Raw genomic sequence first — 20,399 nt, forward strand, 5'->3', positions numbered from 1 at the left:
TAGGGTAAAGTGCGACTAGAACCGCGCGCACCAGCTGCCCCAGGTGGCACTCTTGAGTGCCAGCCGACAGGTGCCGCGCGTGTGTCTAGTCGCACAGGTTTTGGGGGAATTTCCCGGAAGTTTTGGCGTGTTGTGTTTGGGTATGTGGACAGGAAAGAGGGGAGGTCATGTTGGGCAGGTGACAGGTGGCGCGCGTCCCTCTAGTCCTCGCGGGTTATGGGAATTTCCCGGAAGTTATGGTGCGTGTCGGAGGTAATTGGAGCGCGTCGCTCCGGTCCTCGGGGGTTAAGGTAAGTGCTCAGGAAAGATGAGAGTAAGTGGTAGAGTAAGTGATAGAGTAAGAAAATAGAAGGAAGATGGAGGAATGAGTAAAAGAGTTGATCGTGAGTTAGTGTGTAGATGAGAGAAGGCAGCACGGTCTGTTATGTTGTTTTGGGATGGGAGCTGGATGGAGTTTCCCCCTTCGTCGGGAGAGAGTGCTCTGGGCCATTATGTGGTTAGACAAACCCATTGACTCCCCTACAGGAAATCGCAAGTGTTGAGGGGTGAGAGAGCACTCTCCAGCGGAACTGGGGGACCATTTGTCTAAAAGGTTTTCGTTGTCTTTAGAAGAGTGGAGATGTTCGTCCCACGACGACTTCCCATACACTGTGGATTCCGGTAAGGAGGCGCGAGGTACTTACTCCTGCCGACAGACAGTCCCACACCTGTCAGTCATCAATCAATCACTCCCCACCCCTCATCCCCACCCGCCCCCCACACCATCAACCATTGTTCCGTGCATTCTCTTTTAGTATGTGTAAGCTATATCGCAACGTGATCAACATGGTGAGAGCAATAACGAGGGAAAAGTAAACACATTATATAAATTTTATTTCTTTATTAAACACTTAAGCGATTTACAACGATAATAATAATAATAATAAGACTTCTTCTTGGTGGTTTAGCTAGCAGACAGTTGTAGAAAGACCTTCATTCAGTCCATCGAACCTTCCCAACACGCTAGTCAAGCAGTCAATCTGTAGAAAGTGGAAAAGGTTATAAGTTTTGTTGTTGTCAATGTTGTAAACATAAATACAGACATTATTGTGTTCATCATTCAATCCTAACATAAAGTATTACTCACCGCAGCATCATCCTAGCCAACTTCGTCACACAGCGTTTCACACCCAGCATCACTACCGTTTAAGCAGAATGTTTGCCTACACACAGGCATTTTCATCTGAGCGTAATTGAATTTCAACACTTTTTCATCATTCTTGCGAAAATGACCATATTTAAACGCTTCATCAAAGTGAAGCAGGGCGGCCTCTAAGCCTAGTCTGCAAAAATGATATGCAAAATAAACAGCGTAATTCCCACAGAAGTAACTATTCAAGGATTGAATCCTTTTCTTCATAATATATAGGGTATAGTCTTGGAAGTAGGACATAAACTCTTCGAAATATCTTGAATACGTTCCTATTGCAGGATTGGCATAGCTGTCTAGTATAACTATCTCGCTTCTACCTTCATCCTTATTTACATAGAATGTTATCCAATGACCCATTTTATTACGAGAACCCGAGTCCAGAGTGTTCATTATGAACACCACAGGTCTTTTTTTATGTATTTTTGTCAGTATTTTCCGTACGTCATCAGCTAGGAAACATCCTAGATAGTCTACCCTATCACCTAAATTACTTCTGATAGCCTCATTTATTTCCAAACAATTCATATTAGTATTTTATCCTCGCGTATCGCAAATAACGCGACGATCCGCGTTAATGCTGATCACACCCGTTGTAGAGCCGTAAACTAGTATGACTTTATTTCTAGCTACTCCACGTTTAAATTCCAAAGCAATCCTCAGATTACCACTTTTTTCAATCGGGATGGTGTCATCGATATCCTCGGGTTGTAAATTAAAGGCCAGTATGGTTCCACCATTCACATATGTGTCATAAGATAATATATTGTCTTTATCGAAGCCTAAGGCTTGCAATGCTGTGTAATACAACTTGGCGCAGTTATGAGGGAAGTCACACCCAATATTGACAATATTAGTGCTATTCTGCGATATTAATACTTTACTAAGCTCGCAGTTTTCCAAATAAAGAGGGTTGCGATTATATGCACCAGACACAGCCTCCATATCAAGGATGATCATATACAAATGTTCTGGTATAACAGTCCCCCACGGCTGGTCCATTGTTATAGAGCGTTGACCTGTGCCCAATATATACGTTTTGTATAAAGTTTTATTAAAAGTATACGTAATAGGAGAGTTGTTCTGCACCATGGCTTTATTAATGGCTACTAATCCTTCAGGGTAAGGCAATACCCGATCCACCCATAGACGTGTAGACTTGATATTATATTTAAAATTAGCGTGTTCATTATCGCTGAGTATAAGCCACTTATCAGGTTGAAGTTCGAGCCGCACCCTGATGTCCACATTATCCAAAACGTATTCACTAACGGATGTGACATCCAGCATTAGTTTAAAACATGTATTCACGCCACTCGTTTTCATATCAGTCATCCGTTGCTTCTCACTAGCCGAGGCATTAGTGAAATAACCAGCTTCAATTTTACCAGGATCAACTCGGTTAAAAAACTGTGACAGTTTATCATAGCGGTTAGCCTTACACCCAGAAATCGTAGATAATAACTTTACGTATGACCAGAATGAGAATAATGAGCTGGTTTCAACCACTGTTTCGTTTAAATACACAATAGCGGATTTGAATAGAGTTTGCGATAATCCATTCACCAACGATGCGTTTTTAGCATCTCCTAAAGGCGTTATTCCATCTTCTTCGGTTAGATCAATAGTCAACTCCAAAGCTATAGATGATAAATCCACCAGTTGACCATTCACTCCCTTGATGATGAATTCCAGATAAGTGTCTGTAAACTTATTATTGACCCCAGAATTCACAGGTAATACATCCACCGTTTGTCTGCTGGCGATTGTTGATTCTACCAATCGAGGGGAAAATACTTTAGGAAAGGCTTCACTAACAGCAGCTGTATAATGTTCTAATGGCACCTGGAGACCCAGAGCGTTATATCCGGCCATGTTCGCGCTTTAGACAACACCAACCGAGTGAGAAGAAGTTATGACAACACATCATTATATTTCGCTTTAGTAAAACGTTTGATGTTTACTAATTTTTTTGTTTGTTTATTCTTTTTATACACTCTTCCGCCTATCATTTGCTCCCCCACTCCTTTCAATGTTTCAACTCCGCGTTTCTTAAGAGATTGTTTGAAAGTTTGTTTGTCATTATTAATATCGTCTAGTACGTTCTGCCCCAAGCTAAGCGCGGCCGGGGCCAGTGTTCTCATGATAAAGGGCGCTGCTCGACGCGCTATCCCGCTTAAAAAGGAAAATATTCCTCCTCCTCGCGTATAACGTCTACTACTGTTGAAAATCCGTATATCATCAGTCCCTCCACCTCTAGGAGGGGTTAACAGAATGTATAATTCCTCAACAGAGGGGGGAATAAAGTGGACACGCATTTCTCCGCTTGTTTCAGACGAATGAGGAGTGTCGGGAAAGCATTGGTGTTATATACCTCCTGCAACGGGGCGTACATGCAAGACTGCTATGGTGCACCCACGTTCATCAAAATGTATTGGGTTACCATCTTGATCCCTAATAGTGATGCTGACGCTATCTATCATGTTAGTGTTAAGACGCACATATAGTTTTTTATTGTTGCTGTTATCACTTCCATTTAGGGAGATTACATCCAAAATATTTATAGACTGGTTTCCATATCTAGTAGAAGAGATTCTATCGCAATAAACACACAGAATATCAACTCCACCTCTAGGCATTGGCGGGAATAGACATGTGTTAACTACACTAGAGGCATACTGACGTTTTGCGAATATGTCATATTCTATTTCTGGAACTATGCCCAACACTTTCCCAAAAGCGGTTCCAAATGATAATGTAACTCTACTGATGTTTTTATGCCCCGTTGCAGAGCTAATATTCTCATCACTAATCACAGTAGTGAACTTGTTTCGATTGGAGGAAGAATCATATTTAATAAAATGCGTTCCATATTTAGCTGAAAATTGTTTTAATGACTTTCCTAAAAAACTCAGTTTAGCATTACTTGAAAATATGGCCTCTATTTCTCTATTAATCGTGGTATTAATTTCTTTTATAGTTCCGGCTAAAACATCAGATGATAATAAATGCTTTGAATGCATGTATTTCCCCTCGCTCACTTTCTCATACGTAACGCCTACACGTATATATGCCTCAGGATTATCACGCTTAATAACGTAATGTGAAGTGGGGAGGAGTAATTTTTGTAGACACATTTCATAACTCCTCCTGGGATCTAATTCTAGCTGGTTAAACAATCGATTTTGGAAAGATGCGGGGATGTTATTGGGGAATAAATGCGTATCTGATACACTGGTGGCGTATATCACGTGAGTGTCCATCGCTCTATCTCCTTAGACCGCTTTTTGTCTAGTAAAGCTATCTACACATTACACGCTCATTTATATACACTCACCTGCTAATATACAATCCAAGAAGCTTTCCTTTTACTGTGAGGATCAATCTTGACAGATGCCTTTCTCTTAACAGACGGAGGTTCATACACTTGACTGCTTGCCGTAGTATTACGGAATAAATCTCGCAATGTAGATGTTAGTGTGTAAAACAGTTGAGCAATGGGGAGTTTATCCGGTAGAAAAACAGATTTAAGCACAGTCATTTTATGTATAATGTCATTAATTATATGTATGCCAGATACTGGAGCCAATACATTTCCATTCAGATCCCAACGAACGATTCCAGTAGCATCATAATGGTTTAGCAAGGATCTCGCATATTCGTGATCTCTCACTTTCAACTTCAAATCTATTAAATGTTTTATGGAAGGGTTGGTATGCAGCTGAGGAGGAGGAGGTGGTTTGACAGTAAGATGACGAGCAACCGCTTTCACAGTGGGGTAGGCAGGGCTGTGTGCAGCTTTCCGGTTGTCCACTATTTTACGCGGTACGAGATAAAAGGCTTTCATTTTACTTACTTACTGAACAACCGTGTAATTAAACTAGCTGCTATTGGTAAAATAATGGATAAAATACTGCCTCCTCGTTTGCTGGTTAATATCAGTTTCTTAGTTGACACAGAAGGTTTCTTACAAGGCTAGTGACCGAATAAGCAATTTATATTTTTTCAACTTTTTAACGACCTTGTCAGGCACGGGCAATTTTTTTTTTAAAAAGTTATTAAAAATTTCTGATAAACAATTTATATGTGGTTTCTTCAATTTTTCAATCAACTGCTTTCTCGAGGAATACTGAAGTTTTGATAATAGTTGGATCAATTCCTTGTATTTATAAACTAAGGGCTTCTTCATTATAAATGTAATATCTCAGCAGCATCAATCCATTGATCGAATGATCGATCATAACCTGCGTACCGAACTTTATACTGGAGTTTGCCAGAGACTCTGCGTTGTCCCAATACCTTCTCAATATTAAAGGTTTGAGGCAAATGTGTTGGTGTTAATTCTTGTTTATAGAAGCCACCATCAATTTCTTCCCCATTCAGATCTTTTAGAAAGTATAAAGGGATGTGTTGTCTCCGATCAATACGTGTAACTGTAAAGATCTCTCGGGTGTTCTGCTGCTTAAACCCTTTCTTAAACTTGGAAATGCGATCAGATAGAGTGATGCGTACTGTATCACCAACATTCAATCGTGGAATGACAGCTCTCTTTGATTTGCTCGGGCTTTTATACATTAAATCAAATTGTTTGGCGTGTTCGCTGGGCGAGGATAGAGCGTGCACCTCCGTGGGTGTCTTCCCCTTCAATCCTCTGTGCGGGGTTAAATTATATGTTTTCACAATATCTGGTAGAGCTTGCGTGTATTTTAAAGTGTTGCGCGCCGTCATAAACTTGTAAAGTTTACCTTTTAAAGTACGTATGAACCGCTCAGCGATTGAAGCTTTAGTCTCCTGAGAAAATACACTATATAACCGTACTTTCCTTGCTGCCAGCATTTTTGTCATAGTGGCGTTATAAAATTCTCCACCTCGATCAGAATTAATTTTGCGCACTCCTTGAGAATGAGGTGAATCTAGAATTAAAGCTAGAGCATTAGTGGTGCTTTTCCCATCCTTAGCGCGTAAGGGTACTACTTGGGCGTACCTGGAGAAAATATCTACGCATACGAGTAAATATTTCACTCCATCATTATGTTTGTCCAATAAACTCATCTCGGCCAAGTCTATAGCTTGAAATAGTCGCGGTTTAGGGCTTAACACCCGACGCCGAGGGAATTTATGTGGTTGTAAATAATGCAACGTATAGGAGTCAGAGCTTTTCAGATAGTCCTTTACATCGGCTAGAGTTATACTAGAGTTAATTAATTTGGCGGCCTTATACAATCTCTGTACCCCTCCAAGCCCTCCGCTAGATGAGGGATCGTTATATACTCGTTCCAGTACATCTTTCTTGCTCACCATTGGTAAACTATCTCATAGGGCGGTTCGTGAACAATATTACCGCGTAATGTTATCGTAGACGGAGTGTTCGAGCCCAGATCTACTAGCAAATAGCCGTAGGGTTGGCTAATAACTTGCTTATATAACTCTACAAATTTCTTTGAATCCACTTTCCCAAATATTTGTCGTCCGAGTGTTTCAATTTGTGACAGGTCTCGTGATTTAACCAATATGAAATGAGAAGCATTTAAACTAATATTCCTCGAATATTTACCAGGAAAAAATATATTTTGAGTAATCAATATGACGGAAACCGTGAAATGTCTGCCCCTAGTAAACATGTCTGATACGATTTTTGAATTCGCAGACTCTGTAAAAAGGTCATCGTAGATTACTAAGATATGCGAGTCATTATCTACTCGCTCTTCCACAGGATCAATAATGGTTGAATGCTCGATCAGCTTCCCTTTAATTTGTGGATCTGATCGTAATTCAGAGTAACCTCCTCCGCATATGATTATTGAGGAGAACTTGTGTTGATACTTCCTTACAAGTTTACTGCACAAGTAGGATTTTCCACTGTTTGAATAACCAGCAATAATAACACGAGATGGTTCTCTGAAAATATCTAGATGTTCCGCATGGATTATATCATAGGAACTATCCATGATTAATGCTTCGTTAAGACTGCTAAAAACTAAGGAACTGAGGTGGTATTTATACAAACATAGTCATTTACAGGTGTTTATTCACATATTTTTTATGTACAGCAACATCATTTTTTTAAAACTAAACATAGTTCTTACAGTTCACAAACAATAATATTAAACAGCATAGTTCTTACAGTTCACAAACAATAATATTAAACATCCTATTCATTTAGTATACAAAGTTCTAGTCATATGAGGCATCCATCTTAATACTACCTAACAATTGTACAACATAAAATCTAGCGAGGGTTGAATAGTTTCTGAGCTGTAGCATCGCGTTTGCTCCAGGGATGGAATATTGGGTAGAGTCTCTGTGCTTGCTCTACTTCCTCCTCCATAAACACTTCTTCCATCTCCTCCTCCTCTCTCACTTCTACATCCATCTCATCATCATCATTGTTATTGGGAATATCAGGATGACCATACGCTAGGGACTGTGTGGGGCTTAAAATGTAGCGTTTATCGTCAAATGCTGACAAACCTCTGCAGGTACTGCGACATGTGCAAATCTTTCCTTGCACGTTGCGTATAGATCTCGACACATACCTGATTGAAGTGTTTGTTTCAAGAGTGTGTTGAAATGAGTCATGTGAGAGTTTCTCTTGTAGATGGTATGGTACGCCCTTACACTTACAAGTGTGCTCCCCATCATGTGTGGTGAACGAATATGTTTTAGGTCTGAGAGCAATTAACTGGTTAATAATCTTAGAGCCTATTTCAGACTTGAGCAATCCTAGTTCACCTTCTCGCGCTTTGGAGTAGGATGGATGTGTGTCATTAAAATTGCTAAAATCCATACAGTCGAAGAGAGGAGACTTATTCAACTCTTCAAACACATCCTGACAGTCCAGTTTAATGATGAAAGAGTCTGTGTCTGTATATAACAGACTCGCTTTATCCCCATACGCAGGTTTGACAACATCATACCAGAACTCATAGAGTCGCCTCTTAGCAATTTGAAGTATATGGTAACCCAGATACGTAGGAGTGTTGACTAGGAGAGACTTCTGCTTGATAGTACATATCACACGATCCTTACTTAACAAAAGACTCCGCTTGAAGAATGGGTTTCGAGCATGTTTCAGGAAATGACTACGATCTGTGACCAAATAGTGTTTGTTCCCATATTTAGATACATCTGTGAGACTCTTTCCATATATAGAGTTTGATACGAGTTTGAAAGTTTTTTTTTATCGCGCATTTGGTACTGGCTCGTTCACGAACGTTGGTTTCAATGAAGTCTTTAAGGTAACTCTCCTGCTCGAATTCGTAGATGTCATGAACTTTAGCTACTTCTAATCCAATGCGCATGAGCAACTGTAACAAGTCCAGACTAACGAGGTAGTCTTTCTGAGGAAGATGAGAAGCAATTAATTTAGTGTTGTTTTTAGGCAGACCGCGACTTTCTTCTGTAAGAATATTCTTACTGTAGGGTGAAATGTGTTCCTCAGTAATGCATGTATGTGAAAGAACTAGGGGCAGTTCATCTGTATACCTAGCTACCTCAGGTCGGACCTGGAGTGTATCACACAACACCCAATATCCCTTGGACCCATCACAAGGGATATTCTCCAAACCTTGCTCCAGCAGTACGTCACGCTCATCATGTGTCAGTTTCCGGATCCCACCCCGAGGGAGTAGTTCAGTCATACACGCCCCGTAAAGACTATTAAAGTCTAAGTAAATGATGTAGCTACTATCTTCCCCTAGATCTAAGCCTGTGTGCCTGTTCTCCACATTCGTGTACTGTCTCGTCACACTGGTGAACCCACCTCGGAGATTCCGACGAAGTAAATCATATAACATTGGGTCTGACACAACATCAAGTTGAACTTTCGATTTAAGCAAGAACGCATCCCAAGCAAATGAGGGTAAAGAAATGTAGTGTGAAATGTCTAATTTGTAGAGAGCAAGCATGGTATCTCGCCAGACTGTGAACACATCAGCTAGCAATCCTGTGTCCACTTTGAGGTAAAGGAGCAGATACTCCCCTATGTTACGACATTTAGCCAAATCAAAAATTTCTAAGGCTTGTTTATAATCTGTTTCTGACAACTCTTCGTCTTTTAGTGTATTGTAAAACTTATCGCGAGAAGGAAGGTGTGGTTCATCTAACACAGACATAGAGGATAAATAATCATAGCAGAATGATTGTTTACCCGTGAGCAGTTTTGGGATGGCCTCTTTATTTACCCCTTTTAACATAGCCAAAGTGAATGTGGTAGGTTTCCCACTATCAATATGATCCTTGGCTATTCTTCCTAGCGAGCCGTTGAGAAGGGCTAAACTATCCAAAAATCTTAAGTTGTTCACATCAACTTTCATAAATTTAAATCCATCCTTAGCTAATATATCTATTTCACTTCCTGGTCTATCTCTCATCTCGTTTAGGATTACTCCTAAATCATAGGAAGCGTTGTGTGAAAATGTGTATAGGAACTTGTATGAATTTACACACTGCAAATTACATCTATCACAGTAAGCTGCTTGATAATTGTGGAATCTTACTGTGTGGTCGTGATGACGGACTTTGATTACATCTTCTCCGTTAAAAGGTTCATCACAGAGTTCACAGGCTGTTTTTGTCTCAAATATCGCCTGCTGTTGCTGAGACATGTGAAGTTCATAGGATACTAACCCCTTCTTGATTCGTGCCCATGACGCTTCTAGCGTGGTTACAAAGTGATTGACCGCATCTTTACCCAAATAAGTAACTTTCTCAACAATATTCTTCTGTCTGTCAATGATGATGTACGCATACGCCACTGCATTGTGACGTGTTTCTATCATTCCCTTAGGGTTCGAGCGGTCTAGCATGCACTCAAAGTCATAAAAGCACATGTGACTAGGACCATAACCCCGTCCATAGTTACGGAAAGTAATCTTCCTCTCTGGTGGGTAGAATTTGAGAGTCTGATGTACTTTGCATGTACTTTCATGACTCTGCATGCTATCTGCTGGGAGTGATATCAAACAACAATGACAGAAGCTGTGATGACTCGGGATGCGATCACCATGATCTCGTATATTACGTACATATTGGTTAAAATCCTTAATTAATACTAAATGTTGAGCTTCCAACATCAGCAATGGTATGACATCAGTATATCCTCCTCTCCCCTTCCTAGCTAGTGTAATGTAGTGTCGTTGTCGTCTAGCATTTTCATCTCTTTCTAGTGAATAGATGAATATACTGACTTTATTCATTTTCTCTACCTTGTGAATATCCTCAAACGTCACTGCAGAATTGATATCAGCTGGCCATTTCATGTGTCTGAGACACCAACTAGCATTCACAGATCTAGCGCGAATATTATCTAGGTGCATTCCCTTAGCTAAACATTTATAAGCTGCAACACACTGCATAAGGCAAATATCAGCCTCTCCCTCTGGATTGAAAACCAATTTTTTCCCACGCAAGCCTTCAGGATAGTCTACATGTGAGCCTAATCTTATCGGATGTTCTATCTGTCCACAGTTAATGTAAAACCCGGTGAGCCGCTCAACCAAGACATTGGACCCTTCCTTCGCTTCCAGATACTGGGATATTTTCTCTGTCAATTCATCAGCCCAAAAATCAATAAGAGTTTCTACTTCCTCTAGAGTAATTCTCTGCCCCTCACCTCGTATGGGAAAGCCATCGTTATTTATAGGATCCAATAGATTATCCTCCCTGTCTTGTTGTACATTTAAATTTCTCACAATTAGAGTGATGTCTGGGTAAATTAGGAGGAATGGGTGTCGTGGAGAGAAGAGGGCGCGTATCTCATTAATGAAAAAATTCCTATATGTTCTCAGATAGAGTCCTGGTGAGGTGTTAACATGTTCTGGTATGGAGAATGAAAGCCGGACATAACTGCCGTTATAGTTATCAATTCGATCCAGCAGCTGGGGTTGAATTTCTAGGGCAGGTGGAGGAGAGGGGGAAAGAGGTGGAGGGGGTGAAGGGATGGGGCTGGGAGGGGTGGGGGGTGGTGATAACCCTCCCCCTCCGAGATGAATGGGTGAGACCGCTGGCTCAGCTACTACGCCAGACGGTGCTAACAAGTCAGAATTGACAGACGCTGGCGGGTCAAGGTCACGGTCTGCTGAGCTGTCGTCTGAGTCACTGTCTGAGATGAAAATGGTACGATTCTCACCACTGCTGCTGCTGCTGCTGCTGTTGCTGTCATAGCTGTCGCTGATTGATTGGGGTATGGGGCTGGGGGAGGAAATGGGGGTTGAGTGAGGGCGTGAACGAGTCCTCCTCCCCTCCCTGTGAGAGCCGGAAGTGGTTACTGTCCGCCCTGCTGTGTCACTCTCACTACCACTGCTGCTGCAGCTGTCGCTGGATGCCAAATCTATGCACAGCGGTGTGTCGTCTGTAAAAAAAGAAAACATATTATCTCTAGAAAGAATGAAGCATATATATATATATATATATATATATATATATATATATATATATATATATATATATATATATATATATATATATATATATATATATATATATATATATATATATATATATATATCTAGAAAGAATGAAAGCGTATATATTATGAGGTATGGGAACAGACTAGTGTGGATAAATATGTTTAGGAAATAGACTGAAATCAGACAGTAATAATAACTTACTTATGTCCTGGTGAAGGGGTTGAGCAGGTGAGTGGGTATGAATTCGTAACATCGTGTTAACAGGGGGCGATACGGTCTCGTAGCCCCCCATCTGTAGGGGTGGCTGACCTTGATGAAGGGGCGGGGGGTGGCCGCGAGTGAGATGTGCACTCCTTAGCTCAGTGTGTGAGGAATGGGGTATAGGCTCGATGACGTCGATCTGTTCCCTCCGTCGATTGAGGTACGGATTATAACCTGAAATGGAACAAATGATATTCAGCATGGGTGAATGGGGAAAAAATATGTTTATTATTATGCATGTGTGTTCGCTTGCAAGTGGATGAAATACAGATACGAGAAGTGTATTTTATATGCTACCTACGTTTATGTGAAGTTTCATTCCGGCGATGACCTCCTCGCGGGGTGGGTGAGCAATATGGACACTTCACGGTTTTGTAAACTGAAATTGGAAAGAACATATTTAACTGTGTGGAATGTAATAGCTCGAATGAGAAAACATTCTCACACTATAGTAGTTTGCACGCGATATTTCACCTGTGGATGACATAAAATGAACTGTGGAATATTAAATATGAATAACACTCACGGTTATCACAGAAAATCTGCTGACATCGCTTGCATTTGATGTCGTAATGTCCTAGGGGCGGTTTTTCACAGCTAGCGCATTGCAGTCGACACAGTTGATTCGGTGATGGAATATAAAACACTCCGCATTTCATGCATGCTGTAGAGCTTCGCCTTTCCATGACATGGAGCTGTAAGACGCGTGTGTAGCGGATGAAGTCTCGCAGGGAACTGGCGGGGTGTTTGTGTGTGAGGGGAGTGAAACGACCTGGGTCAAATGAGAAGTGATTGATGGGTGACAGGTGAGGGTCTGTCTGTCGGCAGGAGTAAGTACCTCGCGCCTCCTTACCGGAATCCACAGTGTATGGGAAGTCGTCGTGGGACGAACATCTCCACTCTTCTAAAGACAACGAAAACTTTTAGACAAATGGTCCCCCAGTTCCGCTGGAGAGTGCTCTCTCACCCCTCAACACTTGCGATTTCCTGTAGGGGAGCAATGGGTTTGTCTAACCACATAATGGCCCAGAGCACTCTCTCCCGACGAAGGGGGAAACTCCATCCAGCTCCCATCCCAAAACAACATAACAGACCGTGCTGCCTTCTCTCATCTACACACTAACTCACGATCAACTCTTTTACTCATTCCTCCATCTTCCTTCTATTTTCTTACTCTATCACTTACTCTACCACTTACTCTCATCTTTCCTGAGCACTTACCTTAACCCCCGAGGACCGGAGCGACGCGCTCCAATTACCTCCGACACGCGCCATAACTTCCGGGAAATTCCCATAACCCGCGAGGACTAGAGGGACGCGCGCCACCTGTCACCTGCCCAACATGACCTCCCCTCTTTCCTGTCCACATACCCAAACACAACACGCCAAAACTTCCGGGAAATTCCCCCAAAACCTGTGCGACTAGACACACGCGCGCCACCTGTCAGGTGAGAGCGTCCGAAACTTCCGGGAAATTCCCCCAAAACCTGTGCGACTAGACACACGCGCGGCACCTGTCGGCTGGCACTCAAGAGTGCCACCTGGGGCAGCTGGTGCGCGCGGTTCTAGTCGCACTTTACCCTACTGACATCAAACAGCTAATGGTCATGGAAAAATTTATGTCCGTGCTCTCTCCTGAGATCAGAACTAGAGTCAAGGAGGCAGACATAAAAAACCTGAAGGCTGCTGCTGACAGAGCCGACATGGAGAAAGCCTTGCGACCACGCAGAGAGGGACCGCACCGACCGCCAGTATACTCCGGCTATGGGAGTGGTTTTAGGAAGACGGACGGATGGAGGACAGCAACGAGTTCTCCCATATCCCACCTCTCGAGTGGAGACAGTAGGGGACTGAAAAGTTCTGTGGATCCAGTCAAGAAGCCCCTAGCTGAGAGTGCCGGATCTGTTGTTGTGCCTAGGGACGTTACGAGGGAGACGATGGAAGGCGCGAGGAAGACCCACGGAGCGACAGCCTCTGGAGGCGTTGCCAGGGCGAGCGGTGGTGGAAGGTCACTGCTAGGAAGGGTCCGCTGCTACAACTGTGGAGGATACGGACATTTCGCGCGGGATTGCAAACGCCCTAAGCAGTGGGAAAACATTGCTTTCGTGAGGATGGAGGACCAAGTGACCGAGAGCGTGCGGGGTGAGCCCCTACCAAAGGTGGAGAAGAGAATTCATGCGTTCGTGTGTGAGGGGACGGTAAGGATGAGGGAGGCAGACCCCATTCCTGTGAAGATATTGAGGGACACCGGGGCTGATTTTACCCTGGTGAGTAGAACCCTGTTCCCCGAGGGTTATGAGAATACCAGTGTGGGGGTGGCTGTTGTGACCACTGTGGGAGGCCCAGTGAGGATGCCCCTGCACAAGGTAACATTGGATTCTGATTATGGCTGCCAGACCCTAGTGGTAGGGGTCTGCGCCTCAATGCCCAAGATGGAGGCGCAAGTCATTCTTGGGAATGACGCCTGTGGAGGATGTGTCCTCCCTAACCTCGTGAAGGCCGAGGAATGCTTGGAGCACTACAGAGAGAGAGGCGGAGTATTAGACGCCTGTGGGAACCAGAAGGGAATCGCCGAGGTGGCGTTCCCTGTATGTGCTGTGATCCCAAGGCGGTGCAACGAGCACGGAGTGAGTGGATCTGATGAGGCTGAAGAAGAGACGTCTGACAGCCTGGGGGTCGATCACCTCTTCGTGGGACATGGAGAACAAGTGGAGGGCGAAGGCAACCCGGATGGGGGACTACAGGTGACACTTGCCAGTTCTCTTGGGGTGGACCGCGCTCGTCTGGGGGAGTTACAACAGGTGGAGTTCCCAGAGTTGATTCGGGAGGCCAAAGGAAGGCGTGCTGGTCCTGAGAATGCCACACATTTTCATCTGCAAGATGGGATGCTGATGAGACAATGGAGTCCTGTGAAAATGGAGGCCAGAGAGGAATCACTAGGTATGAGGCACCAGGTAGTGTTGCCGGCCCAATGCAGAGCGGCAATGCTGGATCTGTCGCACTCTGTAGATTCTGCAGGTCACCTGGAAGTGACCAAGACTCTACGCAAGATCAGGAACCATTTCTACTGGCCGAGTATGGACGCCGATGTGAGGCGTCACTGTAAGACTTGCTTACCTTGCCAGAGAGCAGGAAAGAGTGTACCAGCGATACCAAAGGCCCCGTTAGTTTGGGCCAGCGTTTGAACGTCTGTTGGTCGACGGGCCGTCGACGGGCCTTTCTCGACCGTTGCCACGGACGAGAAAGGGAAACACCTAAGTGATGACCATCATGTGTGCGGCGACGAGTTTCCCGGAAGCAGTCCCGATGCGATGTTTCACGTCAAAAGGTGTAGCCGGGCAGTTGCAGCGTTTTTTCTCTTGGGTGGGGATGCCCAGGAAAATCCAGACGGACTGTGGGAGCGTATTCCAGTTTAAGTGGTTTAGACAGACCGTGTCGAATTGGGGAGTAACTCAGATTCGGTCGTCGCCCTACCGACCGCAGTCGCAAGGGACGATCGAAAGGTTTCACTCCACACTGAAAACAATTCTGAGTGTTCTGTGCGGAACAAGGAGCCGAGTGGGATGAGGCAGTGTACCCTGCATTGTTTGCTATAAGGAACGCTGTAGTGGAGTCACTGGGTTTCTCACCGTTCCAACTGGTATATGGACATGAGGTACGGAGTCCTCTATCCATGCTGAGAGAGCAATGGACGCCAGGAGTGACAGTGGGAACGGTCAGCGAATATGTGCAGAAATTTAAGTAGCGTCTCGCATTGGCGAAAGAGCTAGCAGGAAAGCATTTGAAGGAGGCGCAGCAAAAGATGTCAGAGTTGTACGATAAGAAGGCTACGCCAAGAGAGTTCCCAGGTTATGGTGTTACTACCAGGGTAGAGCCGTGTGACCGAGTCGCGATTTGAGGGACCGTATAAGGTGCTAAGACGATTGGGTCTAGTGAGCTATGAAGTCAGCAAGCCGGACAGACCCCGCAAGACACAGGTGTGTCATATTGACCGTCTGAAGCCTTTCTTCCCTGAAGAAGGAGGAGCCGCCGTGCAGGACGGAGCAATGCCACGAGAACTACAGCAGAAAGTGGTCTTATGCGTGCAGGTGAATCAAGAGATTCCAATAGAGGAAGGAAAGTGGTCCAGGGCGGACGGCACCCATCTCTCCAATGCGGAGAGTTTGGAGAATATCGGAGTCAAGCTTCGACACCTGGAAGGAAGACAGAGAGCGGATCTGACGGACCTGTTGAGAGAGAATGCATCTCTTTTTACCGACGTGCCCCGACGCCACAAGAGTGTGACGCACGAGGTAGAGGTGTGCAGAGTGCTAACCCTTCTTGAGCCCGGATGGACACATGTATAAGCAAGTAGATGGGGTCTCCATGGGTTCTCCCCTAGGTGTCCTGTTTGCAAACTTCTACATGGGTACCATCGAGCAAAAAGTCTTAGTCGACATGAACTTGAAACCGGCCATATACTACAGGTATGTTGACGACATTTTTACACAGGTACCTGATGTCAGACATCTGCAGGAGCTGAAGGAGGCATTTGAGCAGAATTCTGTGTTGCGTTTCACTTACGAGATGGAGAAGGATGGGAAGCTGCCCTTTCTAGAAGTAACAGTCATGGAAAGGAGCGGAGTTTTCCACACTGCAGTCTACACTAAGGAAACAAACATAGGAATGTGCCTAAATGCCAATAGTGACTGCCCGGACAGGTACAAGAGGAGTGTTGTTAACGCTTATGTCGACCGTGCTCTCAGCCACAGCTCAGAATGGAAGCAAGTCGATGAAGAACTCTGTAGGGTAAGGCAGGTCCTAGTCAACAACGGCTTCTCCAATGGTTTCGTCAAAGACATCATAAGAAGGAAAGTGAAACGCCATGCAACCTCTGAAGAGACAACTAACACAACACCTATACCCCCTATTAGACTATTTTACAGGAACTTCTTTTCCACAGCCCATAAAACGGAGAAAAGGGTCCTGAAAGATATTGTCAGTAGAAACGTTATCCCTACAGACAAAAATCAGAAGATACAACTGACAATTTACTATAAAACCAACAAAACGGCCAGCCTACTCATGAGAAACTCTCCAGACACAAAGCAGAACGCTTTAAAAGAGACCAACGTCGTCTATGCCTTCAAATGCCCTCTTGGGGATTGTAAGCCTCAAAAAACTCAGTATATAGGCAAGACAACAACATCTCTTTCCAGGCGTTTAACGATGCTTAAGCAACAGGGCTCCATTAAGGAACATATAGCCTCTTCCCACAACCAAACCATCACCAGAGAAATCTTAGCAAACAACACAGAAATCATCGATAGATACAGCGATAGCAGGCGGCTCGACGTCTGCGAGGCACTACACATCAAGAAGTCAACACCAGCAATCAACAGCCAATTAATGCACAACTATATTCTACCCACTTCAAGACTCCGCTCCAATATAGAAGCATCAAGAAATATGGGCCAATAAAAATAGGCCTTCTGCAGTTACCTACTTTTAATACCTGTTTCATTGTTTCGTGTTCTGTCTTGTGTTAAAAGTTTATTTTCACCTCATCCAAAACTATTGTAACATGTCACTTCACCCAAATGTAAGTATAAAAACTCGAAAGATGTTCAAGCTCTATTCAGTTAAAAATGTGTGCTTGTGTAAACTAAAGTCTTTGAAAATGTAATAAGTTTTACGAAACGTGCTCAAGTGTCGCGTCAGACTAGAAATAAAAATGAATTTTGGAGAATTGATCTTTGAATTACCATCAACAGTGAAAAGAAACGTAAGAAAGATCGAGAAAATTCGTGTTAGAATTATTAATCTTACTTTTTCGGTCATATTTAATAATATATGTCTACAGGAAAGACTGCTACCAATATATATATATATATATATATATATATATATATATATATATATATATATATATATATATATATATATATATATATATATATATATATATATATATATATATATATATATATATATATATATATATATATATATATAACTGAAAACTCACACCCCAGAAGTGACTCGAACCCATACTCCCAGAAGCAACGCAACTGGTATGTACAAGACGCCTTAATCCACTTGACCATCACGACCGGACATAATGAGGTGATAGCCGAGGCTATTTGAACCACCCCACCGCCGGCACTCGGATAGTTATCTTGGGCATAGCATTTTACCAAATCACCTCATTCTTTGGGGCACACGTGAGGAACACAAATGCGAACAAGCCTGAATGGTCCCCAGGACAATATGTAACTGAAAACTCACACCCCTGAAGTGACTCGAACCCATACTCCCAGAAGCAACGCAACTGGTATGTACAAGACGCCTTAATCCACTTGACCATCACAACCGGACATAATGAGGTGATAGCCGAGGCTATTTGAACCACCCCACCGCCGGCACTCGGATAGTTATCTTGGGCATAGCATTTTACCAAATCACCTCATTCTTTGGGGCACACGTGAGGAACACAAATGCGAACAAGCCTGAATGGTCCCCAGGACAATATGCAACTGAAAACTCACACCCCAGAAGTGACTCGAACCCATACTCCCAGAAGCAACGCAACTGGTATGTACAAGACGCCTTAATCCACTTGACCATCACGACCGGACATAATGAGGTGATAGCCGAGGCTATTTGAACCACCCCACCGCCGGCACTCGGATAGTTATCTTGGGCATAGCATTTTACCAAATCACCTCATTCTTTGGGGCACACGTGAGGAACACAAATGCGAACAAGCCTGAATGGTCCCCAGGACAATATGCAACTGAAAACTCACACCCCAGAAGTGATTCGAACCCATACTCCCAGAAGCAACGCAACTGGTATGTACAAGACGCCTTAATCCACTTGACCATCACGACCGGACATAATGAGGTGATAGCCGAGGCTATTTGAACCACCCCACCGCCGGCACTCGGATAGTTATCTTGGGCATAGCATTTTACCAAATCACCTCATTCTTTGGGGCACACGTGAGGAACACAAATGCGAACAAGCCTGAATGGTCCCCAGGACAATATGTCCCCCTCGTGGTAGTCGCCGTCAACCCCTTCGGGTTGTGAAGATTACCTTTGATGGTCGGACCCTTCCACCCTCTGTCATTCTTGCTGGTGCCAGGTGCTCTGTCCAGGAGTACATTCCTTCTCCTAGGCTCTGTAACAAGTGCTGGAGGTTTGGGCATGGTGCCCTCCGCTGCTCTGGGACTGTCTCTCTCTGTCCTTTGTGTGGTGGCGAAGGTCACTCTAAGTCGAAGTGCACTTCTCAGGCTCGTTGCCTCAACTGCAGTGAGGCCCATCCTACCTTCTCCCGTGTGTGTGTCCATTACAAGCTTGAGGCAGTATTATAGACTGTGGGTTGGTTGGTGTTGTCGTCGTTGATCCTTCTCTATGGACAACCCAACCCACAACTCGGTAGAGTGCTTATACTAGGAGATCACCCTTGGCGCTTCTGGCTCTTGGAGAGGGGCTCAACGTCACACGTTTAGGGGATGCGGCTCCAACACTTAGCCTCGTTGTCACGTGCACACACCCACTCGAGCCGCTGTGACTCCCCACTCTCTCCTTAGGTGATATGATCTCCTCTATCCCCTTTTTGACTTATTAGTATTACCTTTTACCCTGTCCACGGCAGTGGTTCTTGGTTCTTTCTCTCTCTCTCTCCTTCTTTACTACCTCCTGGGAAGCCTCACTAGGACAAGGGCAAACACCAGCAAATTGTGACACATTTACTGGACAAAGCACATACACGATACATACACACATATAATAATAATGAATCCTATACTCTATAATATCACAATCAGGTTGCACTCCAACACCATCAGAACTATTATCAGCTTATCAAGTGGTATCCTATCTCCTGGTTCACCACCTGATACTATTAACCTCCTCAAGTTGATCAAGCCTACATACACTGTTGCACTATCAGCAAGATAATGTATATATAGAAAATCAGCATTTGAATGCAATAACATATACCAGTATAAATGTTCATTGATACTTCAGTATAAAAACTCCTTGACGTAAGAATGCCAACAGTCACTCACCTCTTCACTGCGTCTTGCACGCTAATGACAACCAAACACTATCAACTCCCTATAAGTAATCCACCAGAACTTCCCCTTCCACCTCTGGAAGTTCACTACCCTAATATCCTTAGGTTCTTCCGGGCTTCACTACCAGGATCCTCTGCAGCTCCTCCAGGCTGCTATCATGAAGTTTCCTTGAGCAACTACGGTGCTTCACCCTTCTGCTAGGGTCCTCCACAGCTCTCTTGGCTGCTACACCATGAAGTTTCCCCGAGCAACTATGGTGCTTCACCACCTCTACAGAAGCACGTGACACTCCTCTTCACTGCTGCTTCTCCTCACAGCTCGAGGTCCTCTGCTCCACTACCTTGGAGTCTCATCAGCTACTTCATCTGCTGGCTTCGAAGTTCTCAGCAACTTCTTCCCCAAAAAACAAACCTGCAACCCATCGACACTCCAATAAAATGTTCCCCTTTAACACATAAACAAAAATAACCACACA

General features: G+C 43.9%; 1 protein-coding gene and 1 long non-coding RNA gene across 2 annotated transcripts in view; one reads left to right on the top strand and one right to left on the bottom strand.

The window, feature by feature from the left end:
- The window catches only part of LOC138363888 (uncharacterized), a 297,587-nt gene that overhangs the window by 111,340 nt on the left and 165,848 nt on the right, over positions 1 to 20,399 (top strand). The window lies entirely within an intron of this gene.
- LOC138364173 (uncharacterized) lies at positions 948 to 12,315 on the bottom strand. Its single transcript, XM_069323504.1, has 4 exons — positions 12,161 to 12,315; positions 11,800 to 12,033; positions 10,882 to 11,540; positions 948 to 1,019 (listed from the first exon to the last, which is right to left on the bottom strand). The coding sequence occupies exons 1-4, from the start codon at positions 12,255 to 12,257 to the stop codon at positions 948 to 950; spliced, it is 1,062 nt and encodes a 353-aa protein (XP_069179605.1). The 5' UTR covers positions 12,258 to 12,315.

This window comes from Procambarus clarkii, chromosome 12 (genome assembly GCF_040958095.1).
Source record: "Procambarus clarkii isolate CNS0578487 chromosome 12, FALCON_Pclarkii_2.0, whole genome shotgun sequence".
NCBI lineage: Eukaryota > Metazoa > Arthropoda > Malacostraca > Decapoda > Cambaridae > Procambarus > Procambarus clarkii.

Coding starts and splice junctions, on each gene's coding strand:
- LOC138364173 (XM_069323504.1), bottom strand. CDS start 12,257: ATGTTCTTTCCAATTTCAGTTTACAAAACCGTGAAGTGTCCATATTGC. Junction 12,034..12,160: donor GAATGAAACTTCACATAAAC/GTAGGTAGCATA, acceptor GTTCCATTTCAG/GTTATAATCCGTACCTCAAT. Junction 1,020..10,881: donor ACCCAGACATCACTCTAATT/GTGAGAAATTTA, acceptor CACTTTCTACAG/ATTGACTGCTTGACTAGCGT.